The 14,483-nt window shown below is 36.4% G+C and overlaps 1 protein-coding gene and 1 pseudogene across 1 annotated transcript; one reads left to right on the top strand and one right to left on the bottom strand.

Moving 5' to 3' along the window:
• The window catches only part of LOC132176944 (protein SIEVE ELEMENT OCCLUSION B-like), a 48,037-nt pseudogene that overhangs the window by 32,257 nt on the left and 1,297 nt on the right, over positions 1 to 14,483 (top strand).
• LOC132179143 (protein SIEVE ELEMENT OCCLUSION B) lies at positions 5,672 to 9,358 on the bottom strand. Its single transcript, XM_059591792.2, has 7 exons — positions 9,101 to 9,358; positions 8,901 to 8,993; positions 8,316 to 8,758; positions 7,564 to 7,658; positions 7,311 to 7,441; positions 6,601 to 7,062; positions 5,672 to 6,479 (listed from the first exon to the last, which is right to left on the bottom strand). Exons 1-7 carry the CDS (start codon positions 9,311 to 9,313, stop codon positions 5,883 to 5,885), a joined length of 2,034 nt encoding a protein of 677 aa, XP_059447775.2. The 5' UTR covers positions 9,314 to 9,358; the 3' UTR covers positions 5,672 to 5,882.

A 14,483-nucleotide genomic window follows, 5' to 3' on the forward strand; every position in this document is an offset into this window, starting at 1 on the left:
TAATTGATCAGTTTAATAAATTTGATGTTAAAGAAAGAAAATGTAACCTAGCACAAGAATCCACCTACCTGAGACTAGTATCGATCTCAACCACATTGTTTTCATTTGGGGAAAGTGACAAACTCTGCGATGCCAAATTGTGTGTGCTACTCACATATTGCTACCCATTAGCTAAAAGGATTAATTAAAGTGAAAACGCTTTGCCGACTTCAAAAACTTGTTTATTACAATTTATGATGAATTAATACTATGAAACAATAAACAATTCAATCATTCAAAATATATAAAGCAATAAAGAGGCAGACACATATATTTTGGTTACAAAGAGGAAACCTTTTAGAAACCGATCTAAAAGTAAAACCTCTCTAGGGCAGCCAAACTCAGGAAATCACTATCAAAAAATTATCCAGAGATTACAGACACTAGGTACACTTACAACCCTTTATTTGTAAGATCGACAAGCCTACAACTTGTCTCCTTGCTCACAACCTTCTTCAACGTGATTATTCTTTATCGGACCCTTTCGATAGACTTCTCAACCGTAGATTTATCAAAGAAATAACTAAAACTCTAAGATATTCAATTTAACGCTTACCACATATGATCTCTCTTATCATAGCCTCTGACGAACTCTCTGGGGTGAAAATTCGTGCCTTTCTCTTCTATAATGATGTATATATATCAGTACATCAAACCCTAGACCTGGGCCCACTAAAAACACGTTTTTAGGCATAATAGGTACGGGGTGTCCGGACAGGTTAATGGGCTTTCCGGACAGGGCCTTGCGGAGCAAAAATAGAGTTTCTGAAAATCCTGTCCGGATAGCCTAGCACCGTGTTCAGACATGGCCTGTAGTGAGGAGAAAATAACATTCTAAAAATTCTGTCTAGCCTTGATCAACAGCTTCGATCGATAGGCGTTTGTGGTCCGATTGAGCTGAAATTTTGCAGGGACGTTCATGACACATGAATCTACATTATGAACGGTGGAGATTGGATTCTGAGCATTCTATATCAGTGTTTGAATCCGTAAACAGTAGCCTCTGCATTTTGGAACTGAATTAAGCTAACACAATAACTAACAAACTCCCCATTTGGCAATTCGGTGACAAAACCAAAATGCTGAGCCAATCTCATCATCTCCCCATATTTACTCACCCTTTTTGTCATAGATTGACAAAAGGTCTTTATGTTTCCTGAAACACTTTACAAAATACATCAAGGCAGATCTGAAACAAGAATACATAAATAAAACTGATGATAAAAAAAATGACGTAGAATGCAAGATCATAAAGAAACATCAGCAAAACTCCCCATCAATGTATGACTCAATTATCAACAAGAAACTGGAAAAGCAAAACATGTTTCTCCCCCTCAAAAGTCAAATGAACACACATGATATACACATCAATGACTCATATATTGCACAATGAATATCCCAAACATGCTCCCAATATACAAAATATACATGAGACTAGAAATGACAAGAACCCCATATTGCTTAACTCAAGCAAAGAAAAATGTTCAATTCAACCCATGCTTGTGTGGTGTGTGTGTAAGCCATCCAAAGAGAAAAATTTTCAACTTACAAAATGAGGAGAAAATTTCATTACCATGAGGTTTTGACAAGTATATCAAATCAAAAGTCAAACCTTATCATACTAGGGCCTAGCTACTCTCATCCTATACATTTCTCTTTGTAAAACATTTTGCACAAGTTTAACACAGTGAAATAAATTCCTATTGGAATATGATCTTTTGATTTTATTTGTTTCACTATTTTATTTATTTTTTTCTTTGAGAAAATATCTTTAAACTTTTGGTGCTTATCACAAAAGAGAAAGCAAGAATTTTTAAGCCCTAGGTTCAACTAGCATATGGTCAATTTGAAAAATATGACTAGTCAAAAACCTCATATGGTTACCTAACAGACCTCACAAATAAAGTGAAACAAAACCTCAATTTAAGCTTAAATGTGCACAAGAGAGTAAGCAAATGCAAAATGTACCACATAAGCTTAGACTTTAGGTAACCACAAGAACAAGTCCATTGAGCAAATTTTCATCTCATGCATATTAAGAACATTCCAAGACACAAAGAATTAAATTCATGAAAGAAACATGAGAAATTAATGGACTATTTAAGTGCATAAGACAAAAGAAAGAAAAGAAAACAATCAAAGTAACATATTTTTGTCTTTTTGAAAATTTTCACAAAAGAAATGCATACGAACGAAAACAAATGCAAAACAAACAAAAATGCAATGCAAAAGAAACAAAAATGCAAAAAAAATAAAAAAAAATAAAAAAAATACAACATACTTGAATTGAGATTACAACAGACAATACATGAATGTCCTTTAACATTAAACTTTCATCACATCTTATAGGTCCCACTACAAAATAATGATTTGGTTTAATAACTACTTTTAGGTCTTCACAAGACATTACATATTCATGAACATTTGACTAGCAAGTAGACAAAAATCTTGGTGGTCCGCACACAACATCTCATCTATAAGCCTTTCAAAGATCATGATATATGAATTTTTTGAAAAGTCCTTTATGAATATGCCTCATAACAAGAATCTCAAAACTAACATGTATACACTTTTCACACAAAAAGTGTAACAAAAAAAATTGCAATGCATAAACTAGAAAGCAAAAAAAAAAAAAAAAAACAAAAAAATGCAAAGCAAAGAAAAACAGCATGTTCTAGGATTTTCAAAAATAAGCAAAATAACCATTCCTAGACATGTTATTTACTCACCTAAATTCAAGTAAGATCACTACCACTCCCCCTCAATGGGTGAATGGTATAATCTTTCCTAACTCAAACCTTTGTGAAAGAAGGTGTAGAGACGTGAACATTATCAATCTTGTCGAATCTAGACAAAACTCTCATCATTGTTGTACATAACCCCAATGGTTCTTTCCTAGAAACAAAATTTTTATTTTTATGCACATGAGGTTTCAATTTAAAACAGTTGGGTCGAATGTGACCAACTTTTCCACAATGATGACAAGTAAGGATAAATCTTTTAGGAGGTAGATTCCTAGGAGGATGGACGACTCTATACATGGGGTAAGATACACAAGGTTCAATATGAATTTTCTTAACTTTCTTCCTTTGTGAGGGCGAGGCAGCTGCTGTTTTTCTTTTAACCAAAGAGTCTTCTACTTTTTCTGATTTAACAAATATTATCTCGGAAGTAGAATCATTGTTAGAAGACAAAGCAACATGACAATCAAAACTTAACTTAGATTTATCACAATCGGAATTATGAGTATGCAACATATTTTCAAGAGAATTGCTAGAAAATTTTTCCAATTGAATTTCTGACTCTTTTAATTTATTCTCTAAACAAATCAACTTTAGAACCTAAAACAAAATTTTCAAATTTTAAAGAATCAATTAAAGCATGTGATTCAGACAATTGAGTAACAATAGATTCTTTCACATGTTCAAGATCTTGAAAATTCTCCAAACAATTTGTGTATTGATGTCTAAAAAGAGTGATTTTTTCCAACAAATTGTTGAAGGAGTTTATAAGATCATATTCCCCTTGAAAAGTATTCATAGCAAACAGGAGTCAACAGATCTCACTCAGAAATTTAATCCAAACAGAGTGAACCTGCTCTGATACCAATTGAAAAACGCTATGCTGAATTTAATCCAAACAGAGTGAACCCGTTCTGATACCAATTGAAAAACGCTATGCCGACTTCAAAAACGTGTTTATCACAATTTATGCGGAATTAATATTATGAAACAATAAACAATTCAATCACCCAAAATATATAAAACAATAAAGAGGCAGATACAAATATTTTGGTTACAAAGAAGAAATTTTTTAGAAACCGATCTAAAAGTAAAACAACTTCGGGGCAGCCAAGCAAAAAAAAATCACTATAAAAAAATTATCAAGATATTACAGACACTAGGAACACTTACAACCCTTTGCAAGAACTTGGCTCTGTAAGATCGACAAGCCTACAACTCGTCTCCTTGCTCACAACATTCTTCACGTGATTCTCCTTTACCGGACCCTTCCGATAGATTTCTCAACCGTAGATTTATCAAATGAACAACTAAAACTATAAGAGATTCAATTTAACGCTCACCACATATGATCTCTCTTAGCACAGTCTCTGACGAACTCTCTAGGGTGAAAATTTGTGCCTCTCTTCTATAATGATGTATATATATATCAGTACATCAAATCCTACACCTGAGCCCACTAAAAGCATGTTTTTGGGCATAATAGGTACAGGTGTCCGGACAAATTAATGGGCTGTTCGGACAGGACCTTGTGGAGCAAAAATAGAGTTTCTGGAAAGCCTGTCCGGACAGCTTGTCCGAACATGGCCTGCAGTGGGGAGAAAACAGCATTCCGAAAATTCTATCCAGCCTTGATCAACAACTCCAATCGTTGAGCGTTTATGGTCCGATTGAGTTGAAATTTTGCAGGGACGTTCATGACATATGAATCTACATTATGAACAGTGCAGATTGGATTTTGAGCATTCTATATCAGTGTTTGAGCTCATGAACAGTAGCCTCTGCATTTTGGAACTGAATTTAGCCAATACAAGAACTAACATAAAGAATTTTGCTTACATCAATTATGGGCAGCATTGAAAGGAAGCAATCGAAATAAGTCACCCTAAACCATCATCATCACTCAAGTTTTCCTTGTAAGAAAATTCTTTCCCTTGTTTTCTCGGCAACCAAACAGAGCTCATGTGTGTTTTTTTTTTAAAGAGGTTTGACATATTTTGTACAATCAGATAAAAGAGGATAAGTACATTTTCTTCTATGGAGGAAAGGACAATAAATGGATCCAAGAATTTGGAAAGAAACAAACTTGCCCTGGCAAATGATCCAGTGATGAAGGAAAAAAAGATTTCGATAGAGTTGTTTTGCATAGGAAAAGACAGCAAAGGAGACGATGATGTCACGATGCTAGGGCGTTTTTGGAACAAAGTGGAAAGCCTTGTCTTCTCCAAAGAGTCCGAACATGACAGTGAGACACAAGATATCCAGAAGTTGCTTTCCTTCAAGAATGAGAGTGGATGGGCTATACTAAGCAAAATGTCTAAAGTGGTTGTCAGTGGTGCTGGAACTACAATTCTTAAGGTGTTCGATGAGTTTGAAAAATGGAAGGAGTACGTGCGTAAGATTGGCTTTGAAGCTTGTTTTAAGGAGCACCATGACAAGGTTCTTCAAGGGGATCGCCCATGTTGCCGTGTTGACATCCCAATTACTGCTGGAAAGATCCCAAAGCTTATGAAATGCCCTCATTGTCCCCGCGTCATGGGGACCTATGTTAGCTTCAAGTGTTGCCACATTGATGGTGCTATCAACGGGCTGCATTAGATGGCAACCACTCTCTATTCTCTACTAATTATATCTCGATCCACTAAATAATGAGTTTCGTGCTATGATAGAAGTTGTTGTGTAATACTACAATAAAGGGCATCCTGATTGCGTTTGAAGTTTGATGCTTTTGTCATGGATCGTATATATGTAATATATACTTTAATGTTCATGTTAGAATTCATGGAGGTCATCTTTGTTATGCTCAATTTAGTGCTAGATAATGGTTTCGGGTGTTTGATATATATTTGCATTCATTTTTCGTAGCTGATTTTTCATTCTTCGCAATAAAATTCACGTCTTAAGATATTTCTCTACTCCACTTTATTCCATAACTGCTTCTTAAATAAGCTCACAACCGAGACTTGTACTACAAGTTAACAAGGACTCTGACTTCGACTTCAACTTAAACTAGGAACTCGACATGCATCTTGATAGATGCTGTCCTTATTGAAACACTTGAGAAAGAAAGACTGAATTAAAAGAAAGAAGCCACATATATAATTAATGCACTCCGTTGGCAGAACCATCACTGTGGCAGCACTTGAAGCTTATATATGTCTCCATGATGCGGGAACAGTCGGGGCATTTCATGTTCTGAAGAATTCTTCCACTGGTGTTGGAAATTTCAATGCAGCAACAGATGTGGACAGTGCGAAGAAGCTTGTTATGGTGGTCTTTGAAAGTGAATTCAAAGCCCTTGTCGTGCACAAACCCCTTCCATTTGTCAACCTCCTGCACAACGTTGGACATAGTTGTCCCATGACCACTGAGCACCACATTAGATCCTTTTGTCAGCACAGCCCATCCGCTCTCATTCTTGTAGGAAAGCAGTTTCTGGATTTCAAGTGTCGTAGAGTCGATTTCGGTCTTCCTATGAGTCTTGGAAATGAACATGCTCTCAATGCCTGTCCAGAATCGACCTAGGATGTCCAGGTTGTCCTCTCCTTTGCTGCCCTTTCCAACGCACACCAACTCTATGGGAATCCTTGCTTCCTTTATCGCCGCATCATTGGCAAGTGCAGTCAGTCTTTTAGCAATTTGTTGGATCCACTCCTTGTCCTTGCCTCCGTAGAAAAAGATGTACTTTTCATCTTTGATCTGATCGAATAATTAACAAGTTATTTCTTGCAAAATGTGCATGCATGAATAATGAATGTGTGTGCGAGAGAGAGAGAGAGAGAGAGAGAGAGAGAGAAATAGATTTGTTAAATGAATTTACCCAGTTATCTATATTTGGGTGAACGTTGGTTGCTATGGAGACAAACCAATCCCTTCTAGTCGATAGATTTTCTTCCTGTAGGGTGGTGAAAGGGAAGGCCTTCATTCCCCATAATCTGATCATGTGGATTGCATTCTCATGTACCACCATTCCTTGCGGATTGACCACCACAACGGATGGATTAGTACCGTTGAAGTACCAATCCTCCTTGATGAATCTGATGCTTGCTTTTAGTGAAAAGTATTGCACCGCGTACCATGGGAAGTTAGACACCCAGTACTTAAACTTCTTTTGCAGCTCATCAGTCCATTGGTCCACAATTGGAATCCATACAATCTTATACTCATCACCCTTACTTATGGAATCATAAATTGACCTGAGACTTGAAATGTCATAATTGGATATGTCTAGCCCCGAAATGAACAATAACACATTCTTCCCCTTCACCACATCAATGTTAACCTGTTTGTGGCACACCATTAATTAATGGATACCAAGAAACTTGTGTTAGGAACGATGATTTCAAACATGAAGAGTAAGACAATTCTTCACACATTGTTCAGCCAAGGGTACCGATCGATAGATACGTACGTAGTAACAACATCCAGTAGTGCAAGTGGTAAGATTCCTAGCCATGACCGGACCAAAATATTGACAAACACTTCATACACAAGATAAAAATTAATATATATATATAAGATCGAGCATACCGGTATTTTGGTAGAACCATCAAACAGGGGCTGCGGGTTGTCCTTGGAATAAATCAGTGCTTTAATTACCTCCATGATCTCCGTACGGGTTCGAAATATTTTTTTGAGCTCCCAATAAGCCTTTCCCTCCTCTGTGCATTAAACCAACCATTAACATCTCTAATCATGATTAGAGTGGTCCATGAAAAAATCATCTAATTAATTAGGAAATTAAGTTGCATCCTTGCAAATGAAAAGAGCCAAGAAAGCTGACCTATTTGTTGCCTACAAAGTGTTATCTGCCTCCTGAGTTTCGTGAGGATGACGTTGATCTTCTGAGAGAACTGGGAAAGTTCCTGCTTCTTGTCTCTGTAAATCGGGCCAAGCCAAAGTAGTGGCCAACCACGGTCAAATTTAACTACTCTAGTGAGATGGTAAATGAGTTCTTTCATTATTTTTATACCCCATTAACAATAAAAATAATGAAAGAACTCATCCCATATATCCCTTGCCCCACACACACACACACACACACACACAAAAGGCAAAAAAAAAAAAAATCAAAAACTTCACTTTAAACTCTTGAACTACGGCGCGTTTTGAGAAGAATTTTCTTTCTTTATCATCAATCGAATCATACGTACCCCTAAATTTCAAAAACTTTCAATTTAGCCAACTGAACTTTTAGTTTCAATCAATTTACCAAATCCGTTAGATTTTAAACGCTAAAAGTGAAAAAAAAAATAACGTTTATACCCCTAACTTTTCTATAAAATTTTAAATTTATAGAAAAGTTTTAAATTTAAAAAAAAAAAAAAAAAAAATTGATGGGTAATTTAGTCTTTTTAGGCATTTTCGTTAGAAATTAACGGCTAAAACTAATGGAATAGGGGTAAATTGATTGAAATTGAAAGTTTAAAGGTGTAAATTAAGAATTTTTTAATTTTTGAGAAGATCTTCTCAAAACGTGCGGTAATTCAAGAGTTTAAAGTAAAGTTTTCCAAAAAAAAAAAAAAAAAAACTTACTCGTCGCTTGTGAGGCAACAAAGCTGTGTGGTGCTGGCAACAACAGTGGCAATTGCCCAGAAAACATCGACTGGGATATGGGCCATGCATGTTGACAATGCAGGGACATCTGTTGCATAATTGGGGAGCTTCTCCAGTTCAACGATGCATTCAATCACTTCCAGTGTAGATCTGATGAGAGTGTTGAGTTCAATGAGTGACTGCCTGTGTTTCTGCAGGGTTGGGCGCTTCAAGAGCACAGACACCCGCCTCAGGGTTCCCATAGATTTGGCCAGCTGGTCAGTCGATTGGCTCTGGGCAAGCAGCCAGAAATCACCATAGTCCAAAGCAAAAGCAGCAAGAGTCAACACTGCTTTTGTATTCCATGAGTAGTGTGATAACTTGTTGAGGATTGAGAGTGTTGTTTCGTATGCAGTTTCCTCTCCCGGAGCCTGGCATTGCATCTGAAATCACATGTTTTTTTTTTAACATTATTAAAATGTCAATGCCATTAATTAAATAGAAACCAAAAGTTGCCTTTTGGGGAAAGTTAAAAGTTAAAAAAAAAAAAAAAAAAAAAAAATCGTGCTTATTATCATTAATTACCTCACAGGAAATGTTTTTCAGGGTGCACAAGGGTGGACTAAAAGTTGGTTTGGGGGTCTTCTCCTCCAAGTGTTCCACGTTTCCTTGGGTTCCCTGCAGTGATATATATTAACGAGTAATTAATCAAATTCTGCTTTCATTTTTGGGACCAAAAATATAATTATCTTCAAAAGAAGAAGAAATGGGGTTAGCTAGCATACCAGCACAACATTGTCAGCGACCTGGGTGGCACGCTTAAGGATGTTCTCGACGACAATGAAAAGAGATTCAACATCAAACTTTTCAACATCGTGGACATGGGTGGCATAAATTTGATTCATGATCTCGTCGTCGGTGAAGGCGAACAAGCTCAGGTCACCCTTCTTGGGTTGCTGTAAAGAATTACCTGAAACAGAAACGTCGTAGCTGGCCATGTTGTGTTACACACAGAAAGATGTATATAATATATATAGGTTGAAAACTAGCTCCTTGGGTTTACTTTGCTGGCCTCGTCCCACTTCTTATATAGGCATGCATAAGAGGAATTAAAAAAAAAAAAAAATTAGTATCTCGGTTATTTCAAATTCACATGACCCACATAATACAAAGCTCATGACGTTATTCACATACTACGTCACAACAATCAACAATTGCAGACGTGAGCATGGCGTTTCTAGATTTGTCCCTTTCACATGCTTATACGAGGTCGTGAAATTTGTGAAGAATTCGTTCAGCCTCATTCACGAGGATGTAAATATTAATTTGTGTTGAAATTAGTACGTTGCACTCTCCAACCAACAACGTACTAAGGGTTGTTGTGATTTAATTTCCTTTTAATTTGTTAATTTTTTTCTGGGAAATGGTTGTTGGGGTTCAGCCTCATTTTTATGAGGATGCAAATATATATATATATATATCTCTGTGTGTGTGTGTTTAAATTAGTAACAGTACCTCCAACCAACAACGTCGTTGTTGTGATTAATTAATTCGTTCAGCCTCATTTATGAGGATACAAATATAGGTCTTGAAATTAGTAACAGTCTCCAAGACTCCAACCAGAAACTAATTAAGGGTTGTTGTGATTAGTAATGAGTAGATAAAAAAATAAAATATTACACGTAATATTACTTTTATAGGTTTCTAAATTTGGTGGAAAAATAAAATAGTTGACACATAATAATGTCCTGTTAAATATAATGCAAATATATGCTCATGGTTGCTTGATTTAAGTGACACGACACAGGAATTAACCCCCTTTGCTCAGAAAATCAACCACAGCCTCAACTCTCTAAAGATGCATATAAGTCTTTGCCATCAACAAAAAGGTTAGCCACCCTTTTGGGGAGTTAGGTCCATAATTTTGGGTAAGGGCAGATTCCACTTGTGCATGTTTAGAGAATGTCATTTTAGGAAGAAATTGGAATCTCCACATGGATTTGCTGGTTTGAAGTTTACTGCATTCTGGTTTATGCAGATGTAGTTCCTGTAGTTTTTATTTGTTGAGTTGTTTATATTATTTAGTTTTGTTGAGAATAATATTGTATATTGAATCACACTGTATAATGTACAGAAGGAGCCTATATATATAGGCTAATAATACAGACCTAGTAAAATAAGGAAAGATAAATTAAACATAGTAGACCTAGAATACCAAAGAAAGTAAATAACCTTAACATAATATTATTAACAGCCCCCCACAAGCTCAAGATGGAGTGCGAGAGACCAACTTGAGGTTCGAGACAAGATTGCCCGGGAGGATGTGACTTTGTAAAAAAAAAAAAATTTTAAAAAAAAAAAGAAAAAAAAAAAGCCTATTATCTCTGTTATTTCAAATTCACCCACATGATACAAAGCTCATGACGTTATTCACATACTATGTCACAACAATCAACAATTGCAGACGTGAGCATGGCGTTTCTAGATTTGTCTCTGTCACATGCTTATACGAGGTCGTGAAATTTGTGTACCCTGATTATGGATAAAATTGACAGAAATCTACATTAGTAGTGAGAAATAAACCCTAAACTAAATAAGAAGGGAAAATAAACCTACGAAGAAAATAAAATAAAGAACATATAAAATATTATAACAACGGAAATGATATATTCTAAACATTCAAAGATATTCTAACAATGCCTACCCTTGCTGCCTTGCATAATTAGCACGCAAAAAGTTCTTCACATTACAATGAATTTGCTTTTTATACTATGAAACGGCAACAATTTTCGTCTTTCAACTTGCCTGAACTACCAGCAAACCGGGCAGGCCTCAAAAGACTAAGCAAATTGTGGAAGAGTAGTTCAAACTGAACCCCCTATGAAAACAAACTATTATTCTGTTGATGTGTCACCAACTTCCATAGCACAGGAAATATAAGATCACAAATTTGACATTTTATTCGTCATTTGTTCATGTTGGGTTTTGAATTGTCAAATTCAGTGACAAAATACATTCATCCGCAATCTCGTCTACAGAGGTGTTGTGTCCAGAGAAGTCCTAGAAGATGTAGTTAAGCCTAAGCAATCATAATAGAAGACCTATATGATGCGGTTAAGTTTAATCAAATCAAAGAAACGAGCAAATCAAAATTCTTTAATTAGAGTTAAAATCAGAATTGAATAAAAATTCCGTATCCTGCACATATCTCAGTATTTGGACCATAACTTTCGGTTCAATAATCGGATTGAGGTGAAACTAGCGGCATTGAAAATCTAACTCAAACTTCTACAAATATTTGTGAAATAAGATTTTTATAATTCGGATGTTTCCTATGCCAAAATCGTCTTGTAAGATAAGGATGAAAATATGGACGAATCCTATTCCAACTGGAACTAGTTTTTCTTCCCATTTCAACTACTACTAGGTTTTCTTGTAGTCTATATATAGAGAGAGCTATTATGCACGAAATTTTAAGGAAATCCACATAAGAATTTCATGTGCTAAGAGAGCGTTTAATATATTGAGCATTAGGGTTAGTCTCTCTTTTAGAGTTAAAGGTTGTGCCTCCATCACAGATCATAAACAATCAAAGTCTACCGGAGTTCCGGTAAATTAGATCAAGTAGAAGAATTGTTCCAAATGTTCTGGAAATGGCTACTGCGGTAGAAGTCAAGTGGGTCGCTTGTTTTATGCAAGGAAGCGTCAACTTTAAAGGTTTTGTAAGTGTGAATTTCTTGTAATCCTTATTCTTTTATAGTTGATTGATTTCCTGGGTTTAGCCGCTCCGGAGAGGTTTTACTTTTAGAGAGTTCTCTAAAAGATTTCATCTTCGTCACCAAAACATTTGTGTCAGATTGATTTACTGTTTTACATATTTTGGTGAATGATTAGTTGTATGATTGTTTAATTCCACGAACTATATTTTGCATACACCTATTATAAACCCCCTTCTAGGTGACGTTTGGAGTTGTATATATTTTTTAATTGGTATCAGAGCAGGTTCACTCTGTTTGGATTAAATTCCTGAGTGACATCCTTGACTCCTTTGCAATGAATACTCCTTAGTCCCTTACCATGGATTTTGATGAGGATGACCTTCAGATGGCCTATAACAAGCACTTTAAGAAATTTGTTAAATTGAAGAAAAGCTATAAAATTTCCCTTAAAAAGCTTAATGATGGTGCGCATGAGAAAGAGTCTTTGGTTATTAAATTGTCTAAATCACATGCCTTAATTGAATCTTTTAAATCTGAAAGTACTATGCTTGTTGATAGCTTGGGTGCCTCTACTACACATGCTTCTAATTCATAAAGAAAAACTTTGTTTGTTAAGCCTGTGAAAGTTGAAGAAGTCAAAGCCAATATAGCTTGCTTGGAGATGGACAAAACTTATTGCATGAATAACTGTGTGAAGGCTGAATTCAAGGCTCCTTCAAAGGAACAAACTCATGCCAAGTTTGTTCTTACATGCCACCATTGTGAGATTATTGGTCACATTAGACCAAATTGTTCTCAGTTGAAATCCTAAAGACCTTGGAATAAGAAGGCTGCTCCTAAGAAAGAAAAAGGCGGTATAGAGTCATGTTTGTTTAGATCTAAGTTGTAACACCCCAGTCCCATATTGGGAAGATGAGAAGAAGCCCACATAGAGTGGATGGTTTATAGAGATAGTCATGGGTGCTAAGTCCCACATTGCCTAATTACTAGGTGAAACTGGGCTTTATAATAAATTCTAGGAAAGCTCTAAATTGACTAGTCTTTTTGGGGTGATAGCGCAGATGTGGCTAGCGCTTTTTTCATGGTCATTACAAGTGGTATCAGAGCCACCTAATAACGCCAGGTCATATGGTACTGGAGCACTGCATGACGTGGACCTGACGAGGACGTCAGGAGTTTAAGAGGGGGAGTTTGTAACACCCAGTCCCATATTGGGAAGATGAGAAGAAGCCCACATAGAGTGGATGGTTTATAGAGATAGTTATGGGTGCTAAGTCCCACATTGCCTAGTTACTAGGTGAAACTGGGCTTTATAATGAATTATAGGGAAGCTCTAAATTGATTAGTCATTTTGGGGTGATAGCGCAGATGTGGCTAGCGCTTTTCCCAAGGTCATTACAAGTTGTGGGAAGGGCTCTGCTATGCGCTTTTCCCAGGCAATGTGACGTCCCACATTGCCCGGGCATGGAAAAGATGATATGTTTATATGAAATATACTCTCTCTAAATGGTATGAGGCCTTTTGGGGGGTAAACTCAATAATAAAACCGTGCGGGCTTGGCCCAAAGCGGACAATATCATACCACTTGGAGCAGGTATGTTACATATGGTATCAGAGTCATAGCCCAGCCTGAGATGGGGAGAGCGTGCACAAGCCCATGAGGGTTGCCAGCGAGGACGATGGGTCCTAAGAGGGGGTGATTATGACGTCCCACATTGCCTGGGCATGGAAAATATGATGTGTTTATATGAAATATACTATCTCTAAATGGTATGAGGCCTTTTGGGGGGTAAACCCAATAATAAAACCGTGCGGGCTTGGCCCAAAGCGGACAATACCATACCACTTGGAGCAGGTATGTTACATATATGTATATTCCTCCTCATAAGGGACAAGCTAAGCTTCTCCGAAATTTGTCCCTACCAGCCATCATTGTGGCAAAGTTAGTCATATTCGACATAACTGTTTTAAGTTGAAACCCCGTGAGCATAAGAGTGAGAATTCCTATTCTAGGAAATATTTTGTAGGGCTATGCACAATGATGAGGGCAGTGTTATCTAGGTTCGATGTGTTTGACAAGAGTCACAAATCTCTCTATGTGGTATAAAAAATAATTTATAAGTCCTTCTAGTTGGCCTAAATTACAAATTACTCCCTGTGGCATTAAAAAGAAATTATAGGTGCCCAAGGTATGCCAAAATAACAGTTTACTTCATGAAATCTGCAAAATGTATAATGACTCAAAATACTTGTTTATCACAGTTTATGCGGAATTAATACTATGAAGCAATAAACAATTCAAGCACCAAAATATGTAAAGCAATAAAGTAAGCAGACACAGATATTTTTGTGACGAAGATGAAACCTTTTAGAAACTGTTCTAAAAGTAAAATCTCTTCAGGGCAAATGAATAACTAAAATTCTAAGAGATTCAATTTTCACCACATAT

The sequence above is a fragment of the Corylus avellana genome, chromosome 4, assembly GCF_965113065.1.
Source record: "Corylus avellana chromosome 4, dhCorAvel1.hap1.2, whole genome shotgun sequence".
Classification (NCBI taxonomy): domain Eukaryota; kingdom Viridiplantae; phylum Streptophyta; class Magnoliopsida; order Fagales; family Betulaceae; genus Corylus; species Corylus avellana.

Coding starts and splice junctions, on each gene's coding strand:
- LOC132179143 (XM_059591792.2), bottom strand. CDS start 9,313: ATGGCCAGCTACGACGTTTCTGTTTCAGGTAATTCTTTACAGCAACCC. Junction 8,759..8,900: donor TGAAAAACATTTCCTGTGAG/GTAATTAATGAT, acceptor ATGTGATTTCAG/ATGCAATGCCAGGCTCCGGG. Junction 7,063..7,310: donor ATGGTTCTACCAAAATACCG/GTATGCTCGATC, acceptor TGCCACAAACAG/GTTAACATTGATGTGGTGAA.